The following is a 25,050-nucleotide window of genomic DNA, read 5'->3' on the forward strand; positions in this document are numbered from 1 at the left end:
GATTAAATTACCAAGTAATTTAACAGAAGGAATGCAAGTGGTTCCCTACTTTTGTCCTAACTAGAGGAATATCTAAAACTCAAAAAATAATAAATTCCAGTCCTAAATGGCTAAAAACAAATAATACCTTGGCATTAAGAAACATCTTCAATTTCTGGCATTTTATATACGTGGTTTTCTTAACTATTATATACAATAGGTATCAGCCTTAACTCAACAAGCATATAATTTGAGAAAAAGCCTGTTGTTTTCAGGACGCTAATGATTCCCATCTTTATGTAAATACCACAAATTGTATGCTGATGAAACTTACACTTCTTATCAGTAGAATCAGACTTTCATCCTAGTCTTCTATCCAGTTTTAAATAATAATGGCACAATGATATAAAGACTGGCCTATGCAAATGAAAAAACAAAAACAAGTTTACCATTAACTGAGATGAGAAAACTACAGGAACAGTTTCAAGAGGAATGACCCAAAGATCAGTTTACTTTTTTAATGTTAAGCTTGAGATGCCTATTCTATATCCAATGAAACTATCAAGTAGGCTAGAGAAAAAATGTTTTATTAGAAAATAGTTTTTAAACCCAGAAGCCTAGATGTGATTGCCAGGGAAGTACAAAAGAAAAGAGAAGAGGATCAGGGACTGACTCCTGGCACAATACAAAATTTAGAGGTTGCAGAAATGAGAAGAAAGTAGCAAATATGACTGACTAAAAGAAGCAGCCAGAAAGGAGAAAAACCAGAAGAGCACAGACCTGACTTTTGTACCGTCATAGATGCTGGGGACATAAAAATCAATAAACTTACAATCTCTGTCCCAAAAGCTCCAAGTCTAGTGATGAAGACAAACATATACAAAAGTAATTTTGATATAACACATATGTAGAAAATCCTAAGTAACTGCAAAAAAGCTACTAAAACGAATGGCCAATTTTAAGAAAGTTATGGTAAAAGGTTAATATGAAACATCAATAGTTTTCAATATACTAGAAAGAAACAATTGGAAAATGTCAAAAATGCAATTCCATTTTTAGTGGCAACCAAAATCATGAAAATACACAGTCTTAGTCTGTTCAGACCATTAAAACAAAATACCACAGACTGCATAGCTTAGTAATAACAACATTTATTTCTCACAGTTGTGGAGATTGGAAGTCTGAGATAACAGTGCCAGCAAGGTTGAGCGAGGGCCCTCTTCCAGACTGCAGACTTCTTGTATCCTCACATGGCAGAAGGAGGCAAGGGAGTTCTCTAGGGCCTCTTTATAAGGGCACTAATCCCATTCATTAGGGTTCTTTCCTTATTACCTAATCACCCCCTAAAGGTCCTACCTCCTAATATCATCACCATGGGGGGTGAGGTTTCAACATACAAATCTTGAAGAGACACAAACATTCAGTCTATAGCATAAGGATAACAAAATTTGTGCAAATCCTGGTCACTGGAAAAACTACAAACATTATTGGAATAAATTAAAGAAGGTATCAATAAATGGAGAGATATACCATGCTCATGAATTTAAAGATTCAATATTATTAAGATGTCAGTTCTTCCAGAAATGATCTATAGAATTTAGGACAATCTAATTAATTCCCCAGCAGGAATTTTTAAATAGAAACTGACAAGCTGATTCTAAAATTTAAATGGAAAGGCAAATGACCTAAAAGTGTCAAACCAATTTTTTTAAAGAGTTGGAGGAGCTATATTACCTCACTTGAAGAATATAAAACTACAGCAATAAAAGACAATGTGGCATTGGCAAAGGATAGACATAAAGACCCATCAACTGACTTCTAACAAAGGTACCAAGGTACATGATGCTGGAACAACTAGTTATCTACATGGAAACAAAATAAAGAACAACCTCTACCTAACACCAAACACAAAAATGAACTCAAAATGGATCACAGACCTAAATGTAAGTGCTAAAATCATCAAACTTCTAGAAGAAAACATAAAAGGGAATCTTTGTGATCTTAGGATAGGCAAAGATTTTAAAGAGAGCCATAAAATTATGAACCATAAAAGAAAAAAATTAGAAAACTAGACTTCATCAAAATAAAAAATTCTGTTCTTCAAAAGTCACCATTAAGAAAAAGGCAAGCCACGGACTAATAAAATATTCACAATACATATACCTGACAAAGGACTTGTATCCAAACTATATAAATAATTCTTACCACAATAAGAAAATGAAATCTACCCCACTGTAAAGCAATTATACTCCAATAAAGATGTTAAAAGAAAAATAAAAAAAAAGAAATCTATACAAAAAGGGCAAAGATTGGAACGGATAATTCACAAAAGAAGATAAACAAATGGCCAACAAACACATAAAAAGATATTCAAAATCCTTACGTTCAACATCCTTATACCCATTAGAACGGCTAAAACTTTAAAGAATGGCAGCCCCAAGTGTTGGCCAGGACATGAAGAAACTGCTGGTTGGAGTGTAAAATAGTATAACCACTTTGGAAAACTGTTTGGCAGCTTCTCATATAGTTAAATATACACTGACCCTACAACCCAGTCAATCCACCCCTAAGAAATTACTCAAGAGAAATAAAAATAAAGTCCATAAAAAGATGTGTACATGAATGTTAACAGATTTATTCAAAATAGCCCAAAGCTGGAAAGAGCCCCACTATCCATCAACAAGTGAATGGATAAACTGTGACACATCCGTATGACAGAATACCACCCTGCAATAAAAAAGAATACCAACCCACAATGAAAAGGAGCAAACCATTGATACATTCAACAACACAGATGAACCTCAAAATCATACTCAGTGGAAGAAGCCAGAGGAAAGTACATGTGTATAATCCCATTTACATAAAATCCTACTAAACACAATCTATAGTGACACAAAGCAGATCAGTGGTTTCCTGCAGCCAGGGTTTAGGGAGGAAAGAACTGCCAGGGGGCATGAGGAAACTTTTTAGCACGATGAAAATGCTCTGTATTTTAATTATGACCATGATCTCACAGATATAACGCTATCAAAATTCACCAAATAGTGCAATTAAAAAGATACAGATTACACTATGTAAATTATAATTTAATAATGCTATTTTTTAAAAGATACAATATATTAAAGGCCGTAACAGAGGAACGTATAGGTGCGACGAGAGAACATCTTCAATCTCTTTGCCATCCTCTAGTCATGGGCAAGAACAGGAGGCAGTAAGCCTCGAACGAACAAGCCACACTACTACTTGCCTCCCAGAGAAAGAATTCTATACTGTGACATCTATAAGTATACGAAGACAAGGTCAGGATCTCAGAGATAACTATTATGCAATACAGTACCCACATTACAAGAGGTAATAAATGCTTCATTACAAATATCACAACTTAGGGATACTCTCTAACCTATACCCTCAAGTTTAGATGCCACAAAAGTCAACCTAGTGTCATTGCTAGGGTGGCATGAAACTTAAAATTATACTCCTTGACCCACAGACTTGGTCAAAATACTGAATTGGTCTTCATATCCAAGTTATAAAGTGATGAGGGAAAACATCAATGAATCATCCTTCAGACTGCTTGCCCCTCTGCATACCATGAATATATGAAGACCATAGTACAAGTTTGAGGACACCGAAATGTCATTCAGCTAATGCTCTCACAGTTGACAACACTCTGAAAAAGTTCATCAATTCTATTTAGCAAGTGCACATCTCTGACTACTATGACATAAGAGTAATTCTGCTAACAGCACAGTTCTTTGGCATTAGTAAAATCTTAATTTAATTTGTTAATGGTCTGGCTTTAGTCAAATATTTATAAAGCAGAGAATACATTTCTACTTCAAATTAGACTGATTAAGGGTCTCTTAGATCTAAAGTTCTTTAAATTGATTGCTGCATCAACAGCTAATGACATCACCTTTTTTCCCCTGGAGAATTTCCATTTCAAGCTAAAGCAATTCTTATTATACATATTCCCACTTTTAAAGAGGAAAAATGTAAATGACTGAATCTAGTATTCCAGCAAAACTCAAGAGTCATGAAATAAATGAACCACAAAAGGCTTAAAGTACAACCAAAATGAAAACACAAAAGAACACTAGGAAATACAAAATATAATCCATACCCTCCTCTCTTTACTTTTCTTTCTAACACCAATAAACACAAATATCCCTCTTTATAAGAAAACCCTATAAACTGAACCTCAAAATAGCACAATTAGTAAAGCAGGAATAGTGTGCTTTTATTTAATCAACAACTATTTTTTGAGAACCCACTATCTACCAAGGGCCATTTAAAGTAGTGAAAATACAGTAGTGAACAAAACAGACAAAAATTCCTGCCCTTGTGGAGTTTCTAGTTTAGTAGTAGAGACAATTAAAAAAAATGAACACGTAGAATATATAGAAGGCCAGATAAGAATAATGAGTATTATAGAAAAAAATGAAGTAAGAATGTACCATAGAGGTGGAAGCACTTTTCACTATGATGATTACAGCAAGGCTCACTGATAAGTGTGATATTTGCACAAAGAGCTGAAAAAGATAGGAAGCCAACCACAGGAACATCCAAGAGTTTCTGAGGTAAAGAGAATAGAATTCTCCAAAGTGAGCCAGGTGGAGGTCAACAAGATAGCGGACCAAAAGGGTTTACGGATCATGTAGGGTCTTAAAGGCAATTGTAAGAACTTTGACTTCCATTATAAACAACACGGAAAGACTTGGTGCATCTGGAGCAGAGCAAGGACAGAATAAGACTTACAATTTAAAAGAAGCACTTTTAGAGTTCCTAATCTGATAATGGTAGGAAGTAGTTTATATCACATCAACTTCCCTTGCAAATAAAAAGTATAACTTCTGGGGCTTCCCTGGTGGCGCAGTGGTTGAGAGTCTGCCTGCCAATGCAGGGGACACAGGTTCGTGTCCCGGTCCGGGAAGATCCCACATGCCGTGGAGCGGCTGCGCCCGTGAGCCATGGCCGCTGAGCCTGCGCGTCCGGAGCCTGTGCTCCGCAGCGGAAGAGGCCACAGCAGTGAGAGGCCCACGTACCGCAAAAAAAAAAAAAAAAAAAAAGGTGTAACTTCTAAACAAAATATTTTAAAAACAGTGATTTGAAGGCATTGGAGAATGACTAAAAGCAGAAAGAAGTTAAAGGGAAGGGATCCACACAAGGTGACAGATTTGTAAAAGAAGGGAACCACACATGGTGACAGATTCCCAATTATATGACTTTTTACATTTATATGACTTTTTCCCAATCCGTGCAGCATGGACTGGCTAAAACTCAAATACAAAGCCTCAGATTTGGCTTAAGGGGTCAGCAATCCCATTGCTAGACATTTACTCAAGGGAAATAAAAACATATGTCCACAAAAAGACTTATACACAAATGTTAAATAGCAGTCTTATTCCTAATAGCCAGAAACTGGAAACAACCCAAAAGTCTATCATGAGGAGCACAGATAAACAAACTGTGTTATTTTCATACGAGGAAATATTACTCAGCAACAAAAGAATTGCTGATACAAGTAACAACATGAATGCATCCAAAAAAACATTATGTTGAGAGACAGCAGACAGACACTTATTTGAGTTTATTTATAGTAACTCTACGAACAGAAAAAAAACAGCTTACAGTGATGGAAATTTGAGTATGAAGGTGGAGGGAATTAAAACTGGGCACTTTCCAGGTGATGAAAATTTTCTCTATTTTGTTAAGGAGAATGATTAAATGGGTATATATAATTTCTGAAATTCATCAAACTGAGCACACTTAAAATCTCTGCATTTTCTGCAGGTAGATTATATTTCAATAAAAAAACAGTAAATGAATATAGCAGCATTTAAACCTCACAAACATTTACATTCAGTCAATTCCAGCATATGGAAAAACCACGGCTTTCACTTCATTCTTAACATGCCAACAACTAATGCAACAAATGAGGCAGAAATTTGACTTGTATATGGATATAATTATAACAAAATACCTTTCCTATAAATGCAGATGATAATATCAAGAAGCGTTTAAATCCTGAAAAAGCACTCAGATATGTATTCATAGTTACGTATTTAGATTTAGCTATATGAAGTATGCATTTTCTGTTCTCTTTTTAATAAAGCCATTCATCCATCCTTAGAATTCCAAAAGAAATGAAATAAGAATATAAAAGAAAACAATAAAACAAAAGAATACACTAAGTTTTAAAAATGTCAAATCTAAATTTCTTATATTACATATAAAAGACAGATATTTAACAATTAATGAAGCAAACAATTAGTTGTTACACTTAACAAAGTAAATCTTATTATAATTGCTTAAAGAGGATTTTTTTAAAAGACCATTTAGGAACATTATTATCTTAAGAACATTAGCCATCCTTTTTTTTTTTTCTTTTTCGGTACGCGGGCCTCTCACTGTTGTGGCCTCTCCCGTTGCGGAGCACAGGCTCCGGACGCGCAGGCTCAGCAGCCATGGCTCACAGGCCCAGCCGCTCTGCGGCATGTGAGATCTTCCTAGACCGGGGCACGAACCCGTGTCCCCTGCATTGGCAGGCAGACTCTCAACCACTGCGCCACCAGGGAAGCCCTAGCCATCCATTTTTAAATGCAGGTTTCTCAAGAACATATGAGACATGATGAATTTTCACTACATAATGAAATAATAAATTTGCTATGTAACTGGTAAAATTAAGAACACTCTTAACAGGACGAAATCACAATACACACATTTTGAGCATTCAAAACAAATACAACTGTCAAATTTATCTTTAAAATCTTCCTAACAAACATACAAGTACATTTTAAGAAAAGGAATCAGTACAGGAATCAGTAGCCTTTAAAGAGCAGGCTACTCAGAGTGCTAAAAATATGCCTTATGTATATTTCTCATAATCATATCTGTTACTGAGGAACAGGGTGAACTTCAAATGTAAAAATATCTTAGAAAAAATATCATATAAAAAAACACAATTCTTTTCCTTAAGGTCTCAGAAAAAAAGAGATGTATCAATATGTCAGTAATATTTAACATATAAGTTTTTACATTTTGTATAGCAGGAATATACATAAAGGAACTCTAACCAGAATTTTAGGAGTAAAATTAAACACAGTATTCAAGTTCTGTCTGAAAGGATATTCATAATTTAATAAATGTTGTAACCACACAAGCATTTTAACAAAAATCAAACAGAAAACCCTGTTAGAAGGACACTGCTAACATAGTCAACACTGATAAAAGAGGGAAGACTACCGATTCTAATAAGCAGTGGTAACATTTCAGTGTCCAACGAGGTTAAGATAAAGTGTATTTAAAAAAGAAAAAAGTGAGATAGGATAAAATTTTTAAATCCCTTCAATCATACCCTGTAAAAAGCTATCCAATCAATTTTCAATCTGCCTCTCACTTATTAGATTTAAATAATAGAAGATGAAAAGAGGTGTTTTTAAAAACTGAATTAAAAATAAGTTCCTTTTGATTTTTTAACTTGTTATTTAACTGAATCTGACTCTCTCTGAATTCAGAATTACACAAATGTTCCACTGCAAGCACCACACAGTTTATGTTAACCTCTAAATGACTATAAAACAGTCTCTGCAAACACAACTTTTGTTCATTATATAATAAATCACTGCCATATATTTTTGTTACAATTTAAATGACATGGTCTATTTTCATCCACAGCTATTTTAGTCACCATATCTTAACAGTCATCAGGGCAAAAAAGGAAGATAATATTATAGTTGCCAGAGGTACCATGCCATAAAAGGAACAAGGCTCAATTAAGAGAGAGACCAATCTCGGACTTCCCTGGTGGTGCAGCGGCTGAGAATCCGCCTGCCAATGCAGAGGACATGGGTTTGAGCCCTGGTCTGGAAAGATCCCACATGCCACGGAGCAACTAAAGTCCGTGTGCCACAACTACTGAGCCTGCACTCTAGAGCCCGTGTGCCACAACTACTGAGCCTGCATGCCACAACTACTGAAGCCCATGCATCTAGACCCCGTGCTCTGCAACGAGAAGCCACCGCAATGAGAAGCCCACGCACCGCAACGAAGAGTAGCCCCCACTCACCACAACTAGAGAAAGCCTGCACGTAGCAACGAAGACCCAATGCAGCCAAAAGTAAATAAATAAAATTAAAAAAAAAAAAGAGAGAGAGCCTAATCTGATTCCCACCTCACCTTCACCATGGACCACTTGGGTTAACACGGTAAAGGTACACTTTCAAAAGTTTTATTTCTTTTTCAAAGATATAAAACACACACACACATATACACACACAAACTATGTAAACTACCCTGCATAATGACTGACACAGAAAAATTTTGCTGCTAACATTTAGGTGGTAGTATAGCACAGTGGCTTAGGAGTGTAACTACTTTGTTAAATCCCAACTCTACCACTTATTTAGCTGCGTGACCATGAACCAATTATTTAATCTCTCTAATCCTCAGTTTAATTTTAAATATAAACTAGAACTATTAATGGACCTTACAAGATATAATGCACAACTTAGTAGAGTTTTTGGTCCACCGTAAACACAAGAAATGTTTGATATTATTATATGATCTTAATTAGCATTTAAGGTATTAAAAAATGTATTAGCTACCCTCTCATATACTCTGTATTGGCAAAAGATAATTTCCTACATTCTCAAGGGACCAGTGTCGTAGGGACCAATTAATCATATCCAACTACTTTTTTGCATATTTTATATAACAACTGATCAAACTACTTCTTCAATAGAAGTTAATGTAATACAACATAAGGAAGAAATATTACTTTTTAAAAAAATTTTTTTTATTTATTTTATTTTTGGCTGCATTGGGTCCTCACCACGACACGCGGGCTTTCTCTAGTTGTGGCGAGTGGGGACTACTCTTCGTTGTGGTGCACGGGCTTCTCATTGCAGTGGCTTCTCTTGTTGTGGAGCACGGACTCTAGGCACACAGGCTTCAGTAGTTGTGGCATGTAGGCTCAGTAGTTGTGGCTCACAGGCTCAGTAGTTGTGGTACACGGGCCTAGCTGCTCTGCGGCATGTGGGATCTTCCCAGACCAGGGCTTGAACCCGGGTCCCCTGCATTGGCAGGCAGACTCTTAACCACTGCGCTACCAGGGAAGCCCCAGAAATATTACTTTTAAAAAAGCAACATACTATCAGCCAGAAAACAATAAAAAATGACTTACTATTAGAGGTGAAAAAAGAAATATTTTTAACTATACAAGTATACTGTACTTATATAAATGCAAGAAAAAAAAACAGAAGAAAATTATATAAATATAAAAAATAGGCAAATATTCAAAGAGAAGTGGAGATTTTTTTTTTAAATGGCGATGATTAAAAAAATTTTAGGGATAAAAAATGGAAAACTTAAAATCTGAACAGGATACAGGAAAAAGCAGAAATTAAAATGAAAAATGAGGCTGTGATGTGGAGGACACTTGAGAGCTCTTAGAATGTAGAGTTTAAAAGAAAAAGAGAGAAATGAAAACAATACAGGGGCATATTCTAAAAACCCATACCTAGCATCTTTTTGTTTCTACTTTACACATTAGATCCCCAGAATTTATTCATCTTATAACTGGAAATTTGTATTCTTTGAACAACATTGCCTCCATTTCCCTACCCCAGCCCCAGTCCCTGGTAACCACCATCCTACTCTCTTTTTAATTTTTTTTGCCGTACCGCCCAGCATGCAGGATCTTACTTCCCTGACCAGGGATTGAACCTGTGCCCCTGCCATGGAAGCGAGGAGTCTTAACCACTGGACTACCAGGGAAGTCCCCAGCATCTTACTTAATGATGAGAGACTGAATGCTTCCTCTCTAAAACTGGGAACAAAGCACGATGTTCAAACTTACCAATCTTATTCAACATCATATTAGAAGTCCTAGTCAGTACAGTAAGGCAGGAAAAACAAAAGCTGAGCAAACTGAAAAGGAAGAAATAAAACTATCTCTATATTCATGAACAATCTGACTTTCTACAAGAAAATCACAAGGAAAACCACCAAAAAAACTGCTATAACTAATTTGTTAGTTTACCAAGGTCTTGAATACAATATCAATATATAAAAATCAATTGTGTTTCTATATACTAGCAGTAAACAACTAGAAACCAAAATTTTAAAACCAGTACCATTTACAACAGCTACAAAAAAGACACTTAGGTTAAGAGTGTTCAAATCTAACAAAATATGCTGAAAAATGAAAAACACTGATATAAGAAATCAAACAAGACCTAAATAAATGGAGATATACTCAATATTGTTAAGAAGTCATTTATCTACAAAGTGACCTATAAATTAAAGGAGTTTTTGCAGATATTAAAAAACCTGGTTTTCAAATTTGTATTGAAAGGTAAAGAAACTAGAATAGCCAAAACAATTATTAAAAAGAACAAAGTCAGCAGATTAACAATATTTGATTTTAAGACTTACTACAAAGCTACAGTAATTAAAGCAGCATGATATTGGCATAAAGATAGACAAATAGATAAATGAAACCAAAAAGAGAATCTAGAAAGAGATACACAAGTATGTCAAACGATTTTTGACAAAGGGGCTAAGGCAATTCAATAACAAAAGGATGTTATCAATAATTATGCTGAAACAAATGAACATCCATATCAGAAAAAAAAAAAGAACTTGGACCTGTACCTCATGGCTTATATAAAATTAACCCAAACTGGATGTTAGACTTAAATGTAAAACACAAACTATAAAACACTTAGAAGAAAACAAAAGTTTGTGACATTGCATTAAGCTACAAATTCTTAGATACAAAACCAAAGGCAGTATCAATAAAAGAAAAAAATGATAAATCAAACTTGATCAGATTTTAAAGGTTTTACTTTGCAAAAGACACTGTTAGACACTAAAAAGGAAAGCTACAGACTAAGAGAAAATATCTGCAAATCATATATCTGACAAAGGACTCAAAAGATTCAGAAAACTCAACAGAAAGAAAACAAATACCTTCTACAAATTGTAACAACTAAAAACACAAGAACAAAAACAAAACCCATGCATTTCTGTATGCTGGGATTTACACTTGTAATTGTCCTTTATATTTATATTACTATAATTATCTGTCACAGTGTGGAAATACAGTTAGACAAAAGGTCTGAACAGACACTTCACAAAAGGAGATATATGGATGGCAAGTAACTACATAAAAAGATAATCATCATAATCTGTTATTAGGGAAATGTAAATTCAGAACACAAGATATGATTACAAAACCTAAAAGAATAGCTTTAATACAGACAACTGACAATACCAAGAGCTGACAAGGATTTGGAACTACTGGAATGCTCATATAATGCTGGTGAAAATGCAAAATAACACCAATCACAAATATTTCCAGAAAATAGGAGAGCAGAACTTTTCAGATATAATAATTTATGCCATACATACACATTAAAAATATCTTTTGAGTAGTATATACTATACCTTGTGCGGTGCAAGGATCCTCTGCCTGAATTTTTCTATTGTTTCTTGACCCATAGAAGACCAAGCACTGACAAATGCTTCTGCTTTGTCTTGTCTAAGATGAATGTCCTCTAACTGCTGCTGCAAAGCTGCTGGCTTCACATTGTAATAGACTGCCTATTAAAGAGGAAAAAAAAATTATATATATCCCTACAGTTCATACAGAGACCTTGAACTGTAATCAAATACATTATTTTAAATGATTTAAATTTTAAAAATTTCATATTTCTGCTGCAGAAATTTTTTTATTATTTTACAAATAATAATATACTCAACCAAGGGCTGGAAGATTCAGAATTAAATGGCCTAAATTATTCAAGCTAAACTGCTTCATTTTTGCCTGTGGTTTAAGTAATACTAAATCCACTTAACAGCAAAACTTCTTTGCTTTGGCTATGTAAATGGTACCCTAATTAAAAGTTCATTTCCTTATTTCACTTCATTATTTCAAATAAGTACATAGTGGTTTTGTTTCCCAACTATCAAAATTTTTCCAAGAAATACTTTCTCAAAACCACATTCATCTATCAACTTCCTAGGTAATATATAACAAAAAACTGAAAACTTTTTTACAGTGATACCTGTTGTTTTTTACATTATTCTGAAAAAACTTCCTCATAAACCCCAGGCTGCTCTGCCCTATTCAGTTATCCTTTTCTTCTACTGAAGGTTCACCAAGGATAAGAACCATAATCATCTTTATGATCTGTAACCTGTATAAGGCTGCACGTAGTAGGTGCCTAGCAGCTTGTCGTCCTAACGGTATCTATTCACTAGAATGCCCAGAAAGCTACAGTATTGTTTATTGTGAAATAAACTTTTACTTCACAAGTATTCTACTTAATCAAACAACAGGAATGTATTAAGAATCTATTTTTATAGCCACTATGGAGAACAGTATGGAGGTTCCTTAAAAAACTAAAAATAGAACTACCGTATGACCCAGCAATCCCACTACTGGGCATATACCCTGAGAAAACCATAATTTGAAAGGAGTCATGTACCACAATGTTCATTGCAACGCTATTTACAACAGCCAGGACATGGAAGCAACCTAAGTGTCCACTGACCAATGAATGGATAAAGAAGATGTGGCACATATATACAATAGAATATTACTCAGCCATAAAAAGAAACAAAATTGAGTCATTTGTAGTGAGGTGGATGGACCTAGAGTCTGTCATACAGAGTGAAGTAAGTCAGAAAGAGAAAAACAAATACTGTATGCTAACCCATATATATGGAATCTTAAAAAAAAAAAAAAAGTTTCTGATGAACCTAGGGGCAGGACAGGAATAAAGATGCAGACATAGAGAATGGACTTGAGGACACGGGGAGGGGGAAGGGTAAGCTGGGACGAAGTGAGAGAGTAACATTGACATATATACACTACCAAGTGTAAAATAGCTAGTGGGAAGCAGCTGCATAGCACAGGGAGATCAGCTCAGTGCTTTGTGACCACCTAGAGGGGTGGGATAGGGAGGGTGGGAGGGACACGCAAGAGGGAGGGGATATGAGGATGTATGTATACATATAGCTGATTCACTTTGTTATACATTAGAAACTAACCCAACATTGTAAAGCAATTACACTCCAATAAAGATGTTAAAAAAAAATTATTTTTAGCCCAGCAATGTGCTACATTTACATAAGATGCACAGAAAATGTGATCCTGGCCCCATACAAATTCAAGACTTAGTGAAGGAGACACAATTGACATACATGAAATAATGAAAAGACTAACAATGTGCTCTACCATGATGAGCCAAGCATAAAAGGAATCCAAATAAGGGGAGGACTGCAAGTATAAGGGGTCAAGGCTGCAGTGGGAGGAGATGTGATTTTAACAGAACAATGAACTTGAACAATGAACTGAATTTAGATGTAAAGAAGGGATGCAGAAGAACAGCTCAGTAGGAAGAAATAGTATGACAAAAGGTCCTTTGACAAATATTTCTTTTCTAAATGTTTTATCAACCTAGTCAAATAGATACTCCAAAATCATTTATTAAATTTCTTAAATAAAATGTGTTCATTTTTCCAAATTTTTTTTCCAAATTATTATACCAAGTAACAATAAATCTGAATCCTTTCTAACTGTCTCAAGTCAACGAAGTCTTGACTCATATTGTCAAATACTTTACTCACGCTGCTCAACACTAAGACTGTTTTAGTAGAACGCAATACCATGGGAAAAAATCACACATTCAAAATTTTTTTACTACATCAAAATTTTTTGATAAAACATATTCACAGCTTCCATCTGTATACCTGAGAAGAATAAGATAAAATGTTATAGATATCACAGCAATGCAAACATGTAGTAAACAAACCACGGTTAGGAAATTTGGAGCAATAAAAATACCTGTTCTAAAATAAAAGATATTGTTTCAAGAACTAGGTGAAGATCTTGTCTCTCCAGAGAAAATGCAGCTTGAAGTTTTTCTTCCTCTTCTTCACTGAAACTATTCTCAGCCTACAACACAGAAAGCAATCTATTAGCATACACTCAGGTATTCAAAACTCAGATACTCAACAGAAGATTCATTTATTCATATGACAATGAGAACTTGAAAGAAAGAAAGAAAATCCATCCTAGAAAGAAACTGATGTGTCTCTAAATTTCAATATCTTAAAATCATAGTACAGTTCATTACCTGGCTCTTGCCAAATAAATTTCATTAAAAAAACCCAGTATTTTCAATTCTATGATGTATAGGAGGTGGAAAATAAAGGTAAATAACATAAATGATGGACATTTAACATATACACTAATATGTATAAAATGGATAACTAAAAAGAACCTGCTGTATAAAAAAATTTTTTTTAAAAAATGGACATTTAGAAAAAACAATACTACAAGGTAAAACCCCAAAATGTTAACAATAATTAATAGTAATCTCCATCTTTACTCACAACTTTATAATCAACTATATTCTAGTATAAAATAAAAATTGATAAAGAAAATTAAAAAAACATTGGGGGGGGAACACCTTCTCTGTAATAATACTATGCAATTATAATGGGCCCCAGAAACTCTTCTAAGAGCCCAAAGCAAAATCTCCATTTAAGAGAACAGCATTTTAAGACAGAAAATACCTGGGGGCTCCTTTTCTTTGGTAGCTCTTTCCTCCCCCCAACTCACCCCAAAACCTCTGTCAGTATATGACCTTACCTAGCCCTAAGCCCCTGCAGGCATTTAATAAGAGGGAGCCTACCCTGGAAGCATTAAACAGATAACAACCGTTAACCTTGGGAACCTTTATCTACATCCTCCATTACCTAGTACCAGGATTCCCATCAGATAGAGAGGTGGCAACTAGTTTAACCCTTAGGATTATTTTATTAAAAGTCAATGGGTTATGGGATGCAGCAAAAGCAATTCTTAAAGGGAAATTTACAGTGATACAGGCTTTAAGAAACAACAAAAATCTCAAACAATCTAACCCACCACTTAAAAGAATTAGAAAAAGAAAAACAAACAAAACCTAAATTCAGAAGAAGGAGCTAATAAAGGTCAGAGAGGAGATAAATATAATAGAGATGAAAAAAACAATAGAAAAAAAATCAATAAACCAAGAGCTGGTTCTTTGAAAGGGTAAACAAAATTGACAAACCTCTGGCCAGGCTCACTAAGAAGAAAAGAGAGAAGACCCAAATAAACAAAATAAGAAATGAAAGAGGAGAAATCACAACTGATACTGCAGAAGTACAAAAAAATATATATATATATTAAAAAATATATATATATATACACACACACACACACACACATATATATATATATATATATATATATATATTTACTGAGTACTTATGTGCTACATAGATAGTTTATGTCCTCAGGAGTACTATCCTGTAGTTAGAAAGACAAATTAAAAACAAATAATTGTTCCAATAACTTCCCTTTTTAATGAGTTCTGCAAAAGTATGGATTATTATAAGAGCATATATAAAGCAAGAAATTAAGTCTTTTTGATAATTTTAATATTTTCTGAAACTTACACATTACACACATTACTTTCATAAGCAATATATGAAAGAAAGAAGTTAGCCATCTGAGTATAAGTTCTGGCTAGTCTCCTTTCTTTCACTTCCAAAATAATCTCCTTGATCTAAAGACTGGTTTTTCAAGTATGAAAAATATACACTATTAGAACTGCTTTCAAATAAAAATACTTTATCCACACATACCAAAAACAACTTTCCCTGTTGCTGCCTCTCCCCAACAGCTACATGGAGAAGTTTCAGAAGTCCATGCCTTAACAGCTTAGGATGAGGTACAACTTTACAATTGCTCAAGGGAAGCAGCGTTAGAACTCTAAGCTGGCGTATTTTTGGTTTGGGGAGGCTAGTCACCAGAACTCCCAGTATCTACTACCTGTTTTATGACTGAGAAAAGCATGAACCCAATTTGGCCAAAATGCCAATCACTTACCTCAAGAGCAATGTTTTGACTTTAAAGTTCCAGAATTTCTGTGACTACCATACACCTTCTTGAAGTAATGACCTACAGCACCAGACTTTACCAATATGAGGAAGAGAATAACAGTATTACTCATGTACAATCAATGAACCACATGTTGCATTAAATTCAATGGATATGTACAATTTAACTTCCAAGTTTGTCAATCTGATTCCTTTAAATGTACACCAAATGAGATATTCTGACAAAATAAGAATAGTGATTGAGCACATAGAAAAATAAACTTCAGTGTCCTCAATATGTACAAGAAAATGAGACTTTTTTTTAAGTTTTTTTTTTTTGATGTGGACCATTTTTAAAGTCTTTATTGAATTTGTTACAATACTGCTTCTGCTTTATGTTTTGGTTTTTTGGCCACGAGGCATGTGGGATCTTAGCTCCCCGACCAGGGATCGAACCCACTTCCCCTGCATTGGAAGGCAGATTCTTAACCACTGGACCGCCAGGGAAGTCCCGAGACATTTTTAAAAAGAGCAAGAAAAGGGACACTCTCAAGATCTTCAAGGGCATCATATTAATAAAGTGGTTTGGAGTGAAGGGGGACAAGGGAACATGTATCGCCCCCCCATCCACTGGTACATGAAACGTGCACCCTTAAAATAAGGTGGTGCTTAAAATACGTGAGCAGAACAACAAATGGAGAATAAAATACAGCCATGAAACAAAGTTCCAAATCCATAGTCAATATCTTGCTCCGGCAACGACACTGGGTAGATCAATATTAAATGTAAGTCACTCTATTTGCTTCCAGACAGAAGCAGGTTAACTTCTTCCTAGGTACCAAAAGTAACCCACACATATCTGGGTGTTGAAGAGAAAGTAAAGGAGATATATTCGTTTTTACCCTCTCAGTGGGAGAAATTTAAGGCCCACGTTTATAAAATTAGAGAGCAAGTGTCCAAGAAACTTAATTTTTTTTTTTTTTTTTTTTTGCGGTATGCGGGCCTCTCACTGTTGTGGCCTCTCCCGTTGCGGAGAACAGGCTCCAGACGCGCAGGCTCAGCGGCCACGGCTCACGGGCCCAGCCACTCTGCGGCATGTGGGATCTTCCCGGACCGGGGCACGAACCCGTGTCCCCTGCATCGGCAGGCGGACCCTCAACCACTGTGCCACCAGGGAAGCCCAAAACTTAAATTTTAAATGGAAAATGGATGTTAATTTTTTCTATATATTTAAAAAGCATATGCCATAAGCATATATACACAGGCAGAAAGGAAAAACAGTATTTAAAAAGAATAACTGCTGTATGGCTTGACATGGAAAGATATTTGATACAAGTGATAAGTGAAAAAGGTAAACAGTATAATGCCACTTATGAATGCATTTATATAAAAACCAAAAATTTCTATTTATATATGCATGCACATATGTTTGCACATCTGTATTTATTAATACTTGAAAAAAAGACCTGGAAAGATGAAAACCAAATCGACAACAAAGACTACTTCTAGGGAGGTGTGGTGGTTTTATCATATCTGCAAATTCTTTTAACACTCCTCTGTTCAAAAGATGGAGCCTAATTTCGTCTCCCCTGAATATGAGCCAGACTTACTGACTTACTTCTAACCAATAGAATATAGTAAAAGTGAAGGTATGTGATATCCAAGCCTAGGTCATGAAAAGGACAGCACCTCCCTCTCTTGGACCACTCATTCTGGAAGAAGACAACTTCCATGTCAGGAGCAAAGGCCCACGTGACAAGGAACTAACTGGTGCCACCATCTAGCCATGTTAGAAGGAAATCCTGTACCCCAGTCAAAACTTCAGGTACCAGCTGCCCCAACCAACATCTGAGAGCAGTTTCAAGAGAACCCCAAGCCAGGACCACCCAGCCAAGCCACTGCTAAATTCCTGACTTACAGGAAAGGTGAGAGACAATAAATGTTTATTGTTGGTTTAATCTGCTAAATTTGGGGGAAAGTTGCAATTCAGCAATAGATAACTCACACAGGAGAGAATCAAGATGGAGGAAGGGGCAAGAGTTAGCCAAGGGGGGCATTTCAGTTCGTCCACGTTGTTTAAATGTCTTAAAACAAAAACTTCCTCATAAACTATTTGTGAAATTTAAAATGTAACTGAAACACTTCACTTAAGTACTCTATTTTGAACTTTAAGGGCACAAAAAAAGAACAAATCAAAAAATCCATTCTTCCAACTTTTTCTTTTTTTGAAGAATTTATTTTCTTAACATGCACGATGAGTGAACTCATCTTAATTCCGCATATAGTTGAAATCAGGTCACATTCCTCAGAAAGTTATACGGATCTTCTATTCTATGAAGAGAGTATACTATCTAAATAATTATGAAGGCAATTAGGTTTTAAAAACTCAGAGCACGGCTTTAGAGACAAGAGAGGCCTGTGGTCCAGAATCCAAGCTCTGACTCACATACACAGGCATACACACACACCAACACCACAATGGAAGAACACATGGTCCTAGTAGTCTGCATGTGCCATAATTTAAAATGTATGTATATATCATTTTAACCTAATAAACTAAGTTGTAAGAAGCCCTCCAGCTTATATTAAGTACAAAATAAATGCATTTTCAGAGATAAGCTACTCTTTTCTTTTTCTGTCCACATAGGTGAGGCCAGTTCTTCTTTGAACAGGACCGTGCTGCACATCGTTAGGACATTTAAAGTCCCAGGGCATTAAATGCCAGCAACACCCTCCATACACAACAAACTCCTCAGGCACTTCTGTATGCTGGGGTTTACATCTGTGACTGTCCTTTACATTAATATAATGAGACTTCTCTATCTGTCATACTGAGGAAATATGGTGGTGCCCGCAAGTCAATCTATCAAATAAAAGAACTTTTATTTTAAACTTTTAAAAGCAATCTTTCTGAAGTGTACAGCACCGATTCTAGACTTCTGTAAACGAAGTATATTGGATTACACTAGATTCTTGCAGTAAGTCAGATCATAATTATGAGCATCCAAGTTCCATGCTGCAGTTAGTTTCCTAAAGAACTGCTAAGATACACTGATGATTTTTCACTTCAGAAAAAACCCTCAGATTTCTTTGCTTTTGTATTTCTTGTGTCTGATTTTCATAATTCTTCCATTTCAATCTATACTCAGCAGTTAATTCTTGCAACTGCCTACATGCCCCATCACAGGAGCGCCTTCACCCCCCAGTTTGCTGTTGCTAGTCGGCCATGGCCAGAAATCCAGACACCTCATCTTGCAGAACTAGACATATAACACAGTAACATCAATAGGCTTTGTGGGAGGGCCTAAGAGTCTCTGGAGCAAGGTATATGAGGGGTTTTTTTTAATTGCATGAGTTGTGACAGCTATTTTAAAAACGTAGAGGCCACAAATGTTTATTTTTAAGTTCACAGATAAGGAAGTTACTCTGATCTCCTTCAGTGTTTCCCAAGGCAGACTCTATTAGCATGCAGGATGAGACAATTCTTTGTACAGGACTGTCCTACTCACTGCAAGACATTTAAAGGTACACATATACAATGGAATATTATTCAGCCATTAAAAAGAATGAAATAATGCCATTTGCAGCAACATGGATGGACCTAGAGATTGTCAAACTGAGTGAAGTAAGTCAGACAGAGAAAGACAAGTATCAAATGATATCGCTTATATGCGGAATCTAAAAAAAAGATATAAATGAACTTATTTACAAAACAGAAACAGACTCGCAGACTTAGAAAACAAACTTATGGTTACCAGGGGGGAAGGGATAGTTAGGGAGGTTGGGATTGACACGTACACACTCCTATACTTAAAATAGATAACGAACAAGGGCCTACTGTACAGCACAGGGAACTCTGCTCAATATTATGTAACAACCTAAATGGGAAAAGAATTTGAAAAACAATAGATCTGTATATACGTATAACTGAATCACTCTGCTGTACATATGAAACTAACACAATGTTGTTAATCAACTATACTCCAATATAATATAAAAAGTTAAAAAAAACAAAGTTCCTGGGCATTAAAGGATACCAGCACCCTCCACACATTGGTAACAAACCACCCAAAATTCCCAAGTATTCCTATATGCCACGACTGCTCAGCAATAGATGCTCAGACCCATACTTAGGCATGCCCATATTCTATACCTAAGCTTATTTTCCCCATGTTCATTTCTACTAGAGATTTCAAGGAACCAGTCTGGACAAAAACAGATACCCTCTGCCCACAATCCCATTTTACCAAGATCAAACTTGGTAAAATCAAAGTGTCAAGCTGATAACATTAAGAACAGCAACCAAATCCCTAAACCTCTTCACCAACTTACCTGCATGCGGTTTCACCGCTCTCAGGACTCTGCTTGTCCCAAGGCAAAGGCCAACCTGACAGACCAAGAGTACATAAAAGAAAGCTGGCAGATCTGAGATGTCGCTGCCAACTCTTTGGTAAGAGCCCTTATCACAACTGGAGTCCCTCTGGAAGAACATTCCCTAAAACTGTCCGGGCGGGTTGGGGGAGTGGGGATGGGTTGCCCCTTTCCTGACTTTCTCTCCTGACTTTCTGCAGGCAAGTAATCAAATACAGATGTTTCTGTCCTCAGCTGCTTCAGCTCTCAACAACCACACCTTCTCACCTCCACGCCCCACCTCTGAAGGCACAGCATTCAAACACCTCTGTGGAATGCTTTGGCCATTCAGTTACTCTAAGATAGATATTAATGTTTTCTCAACTCCAGAGGGTCACGAGTTTCCTGCAGATGTTCCATCCTCCCTCAGTATGAAGAACAAAAGATGTATATAAGTGTTTTGTGTCCCATATCACTTTGTATGTGTTTAAGAAGGCAGCCACCCACAACACTGTAAATCAACTATACTTCAACTGAAAAATACAATAAAATAAAAAAGGCAGCCACCAACTCAGACAATCGAAACTCTGTATCAACTGCCTGCATCATTCACTTTGGGACTGATTTATATACCGTTTCACACTCTTTCCTGAGCTTTACTGTAATGGGTCAGAGGGATGGATTCTGGAGCCAGACTGCCTTACTAGCTAGCTGTGTGACCTTGGGCAAATTACTTAACTGGTCTCTATCTCAGTTTCTTCATGGATAAAATAAGGATGACAACAGTTCTTACTTCCTAAGGGTGCTGTGAGGATCAGATGAGTTAATACCACAAAGCCATTAGAACAGCACCGGTCACAGAGCAGGTAATGGAACTGTGAATAGCAAACACCACGGAATGTAGCTGCTATTGTTATTGTGGTTGTTCCTCCTGTTTCTCCTTCTACATCACAAATTCCTTATAGGCAGGAATTCAGAGAACCTATATTCATTTTGTGTGTCCCATGGCAAGGAAAAGAATGAACTCTAAGAATAGCTATTGAGTGCCAACTGCATAACTATCAATGTATCAAGTGTGGGAAATATAAAGATGAGTAAGACATGATACTTAAAGTATTCAAGGTCAGAGAGAGACCCTGTAATCATGAAACAAATACTTATGATGTAGTACTAAAGTGAGGTGAGGACAAACCAAGTGTTTTAGAAGCAAAGAAGAGAGGATGAGCTGCTGAGAGTAGGACTGTCAAATCCTTGAAAGATGAATAGTTTATTCACTAAAGAAGGGAAGATATTTCAGGTAAGGGAAAGAGTATATTGCACAGACACCAAGTCGAAAAGTTCACAGTATGTTCCAGTAAAAGAGCATCCAGGGTAGCTGAAACACTTGCAAAGTGGGGAAAACACAGACTGTACCTATATTGTAACGTTATTATAATACAATGTTAAGGAATATGAACTTTTCCCCATGAGCAATGGAAAGTCATTGATGGCTTTGAACACTGTAAAGATATGATCAACTTTTTTTTTTTTTTTAGGAAAAAAATATTTGGAAATATAAATGGAACAGCACCATGAAGAAGTGATAAGAAGGTAGAAGACTATAGACAGCAGTACCAGTTTGAAGGTAACTGTTGTAGTCCAAGGGAGAAATAATAAGGCTCTGAACTCAGATTACGAAGAGAACTTGGATTTGACAGATACTTCAGAGGGAGAAAGGGCAGGGCTTTGGGACTGGTCTCTGGCCAGGAAAAAGAAGAGGTAAGAGTCTGGGTTCTCATTTAATGGTGATACTTTGCACCAGGCAGAGCAGTTAATGGGCACTCCTTAAACACATGTTGAATGGAATTAAATTTTATTAACCTGGTAAAGAAGTTAACTAAGTAATGTTAGCAAGTTAACCAAGTAATGAATTACTAGGCATCAATATATCCAAGATAACCACACTCTTAAAATAAAAGTGGAAGAGAAAGATTAAATGAAAAATTACATACTGGTTGATAGCAACACTACAGAGTTATTTTTAAGACAAAGAATGAAATCATGATATCAGAATTGTCCCAAAGCGTGTTCCACAGAGCCTTGGTCCCAAAATAAATACCATGATAAAACAGTTCCCTGGTCAAACACATCTGGAAAATTTTGCACACAACATTCACGCTTATTTACTATTAACACTACCATAAAATATACTCTGAAAAGTTCCATGATTTAAAAAAATTAATTTGAATGAAGACAGAAGTTCCCAAACTTCTGACCGTGGGATATTATCAAATTTTCTAGAGACCCGGTGTTCCTGAGGACCTGCTGGAGAACAATACCTCGCAAAAGGTACTTCAAGTAGAAACCTAGAGTTGCTGTAGAATCACAAGAATATATTATAATCTATAGAAGCGCAAACATACAAACCTTCAGGTGAAGTTTTTGAAGAATTCGGGTGAGCAATCGTGGAAATCTTCCTATATCTATTTCATTTATCAGCGACACTGCTTTTTTCATGCTAAATAAATTCATAAAACAAAGTTTTAAAATGAGTTTTCCCCAAGTGGTACTGTAGTTACTGTAAGTACAGCTGTCTGTAAGTTTTCATTTCGACAACTCTGCTTGCTACAAGGTAAGTCTTAGTAAAATAAAGAAAACCAGATGATGGCCAGCAAAGGCAGGATGTTTCCAAAAGATACCCCCAAAAGTATATCTGTTGAAAAGGTCTATCTGGTAAATTTTCTCTTTCTTCTGGGCAAGGCAAACGACTAGGAGAAGCCTGCACTCTGTGGGGAATGGTATTAATTTAGGAGTGAAAGTTTATATATCCACTTAAAACAGAACTTTGAGAAGAGTGGGAGGAGGGAATTGGCAATTACACCAAAAATAGAAAGAAAAGACTGCTGCATGGCAGGTAATGGAATAAAAAAAAAAAAAAACTACATACAATATCATTTGGGGTCACTAAGTACACAGCTGTTTTAAAAACCCTGTTTCAATTGTAATAATCAACTTAAATTATGTGGTAAGAACAATTCTACTGCACCACGTTGAATATGGTTTACTGATGTGATGTGTTACCCAGGACATTGGTGTGAGAAAAGGAACTGGCTGTCAGAACTCAAGTAATCAAAAAAGGAAAAACTTCAAAATGACAACTCTCTTCTTCAAAAAGACTCCTGTACAATCTAGACACAAAGTTATTCTCCAGCCTCAATTATTTGCCTGTATACTTCCGCACTTTTCTGCATCCACACACCACCTGCACTATTATTTTTCATTAAATGGAGTCACTTTTACTTAAATAATTTTATTTTAAAACATAACTATCTACCACCATAAACAGCCGACCTTACTTACCTACCATAAATAGAAATGAACTAAATAAACAAATGAACTCAAAAGAAATCAAATGAAAACAAAAGCAATGTTACTAAATTCTGGCTAGATACTGTTACAAGCCAAAACTCCTGGCCTGAGGCCTAGTCTATCTTGATTGAAAAGGTATATTAACGTGTTTTAAGTATTAAAGACCAACCGGGACCAATGGGAGACTTTCTCATAATCAGGAGGTCTGAAAGAGAACTGAAAACGGAAACGGAATATACCTTTCCACGTGATTTCAGTGTTACTCCAGGCTGGCTTGGGTACCTGCGATACAGCCTCGGGTAACGGTGACACTGACCACACACTGTCGTACTGACCTCAGGTGCCCAGGCCCACTGTAAGTCCACGCAGGTGAACTACCATGCAGGTGGAGGCACCCGCAGTCTCGCGCAATCCCGCGGGGCCCGCACTGCGACTCCGCCAGCCCCGCGCCCGCCCCTCCGGACACCCGCGGCCCCGCACCTGCCCCTCCGCCCCGGCCCCCCACCCGCGCCTCGGCGACAGACAGCAGCAGCATCCTTACGCCTGCCCTGTCCGCGCTGCCCCCGTGCTCAGCCGGGGCTACCTGGGGCTCTCCCGCAGAATCAGCGCCGCGGACGCCGCCATCCCCGAAGCTCCCTGGCCCCGCCGCCAGGATCAGCTGCCTGGAGTCCAACCAATGGCGGCGGCAGCGGCGGACGGCAAGCCGGAAGGCTCAAGCCACGCAGGGGCCGCGCCGCTCCGGTCCTGCGATCCTGGAGGGGCGAAGGGGCGTCCCCGTCGTCCTCCCCGCCACTCCCGCCGTTCCGAGTTAAGGCTGTACATATATTAATTTATTTATATGTACATATTTGCCTATTTTATATATATACGCATACCTGGATATGGTGTGGCTATTTTTATGTATTATGTAGGTAGTGTGTGTGTGTATAAACATATACATTTACGCGTACGTACACATACACATACTTTTTTTTGGAAGAAAAAGTTTAAGCATTGTCCGCGGTGTCTGGCCTGCGCTGCAAATGGGCAGGCGGTGGTACGCGCTCCCCGAAGGAGCCCAGGGCCAGCTCCTCCCTGTGCCCTGCGCCACCAGCCCTTCCTGTATCTACATCCCTGGAGCTCTGCAGTGCCCCCACGCGGAGCCTGGGCTCTTTGTACTCTTATTCGTTAAGTAGTGTTCTTTGAGCACCTACTGTGTGCCAGGCACTGTGCTAGACACTCGGGATACAAAAGACCAAAATTCCTGCTCTTGAGGTTTGCCAGCAGGTAAATGGGCAAATGTTCGTTGTGCCTTTCTTTGTGGTCGGGCACTGAGCTAGGTACTGCGGAGTAAAAGAGATGAATCGCCGCAGAAACTGCGATTAAGGACATCTCAGGAGAATAGAGAGACAACGCGGGTTCAGGAATACCTTTGTCTCACTTAGAGAAAAACATGTAGTGCATTAAGGGGATTCA

At 36.9% G+C, this 25,050-nt stretch overlaps 1 protein-coding gene across 5 annotated transcripts in view; it reads right to left on the reverse strand.

The window, feature by feature from the left end:
- COMMD10 (COMM domain containing 10) overlaps positions 1 to 24,282 on the reverse strand; it is a 165,214-nt gene extending 140,932 nt beyond the window's left edge. For 2 of the 5 annotated variants that reach the window (XM_032627435.1, XM_032627439.1), the window contains exons 1-4: positions 24,179 to 24,277; positions 22,654 to 22,744; positions 13,835 to 13,945; positions 11,431 to 11,586 (exon numbers count right to left, since the gene is read on the reverse strand). In XM_032627435.1, the coding sequence (XP_032483326.1) occupies positions 11,431 to 11,586; positions 13,835 to 13,945; positions 22,654 to 22,744; positions 24,179 to 24,219 (399 nt within the window). In that variant the 5' untranslated portion in view covers positions 24,220 to 24,277. The other 3 variants (XM_032627437.1, XM_032627438.1, XM_032627436.1) reach the window with 3 other exon arrangements.
- Positions 24,283 to 25,050: the final 768 nt, after the last annotated feature.

This window comes from Phocoena sinus, chromosome 3 (genome assembly GCF_008692025.1).
Source record: "Phocoena sinus isolate mPhoSin1 chromosome 3, mPhoSin1.pri, whole genome shotgun sequence".
NCBI lineage: Eukaryota > Metazoa > Chordata > Mammalia > Artiodactyla > Phocoenidae > Phocoena > Phocoena sinus.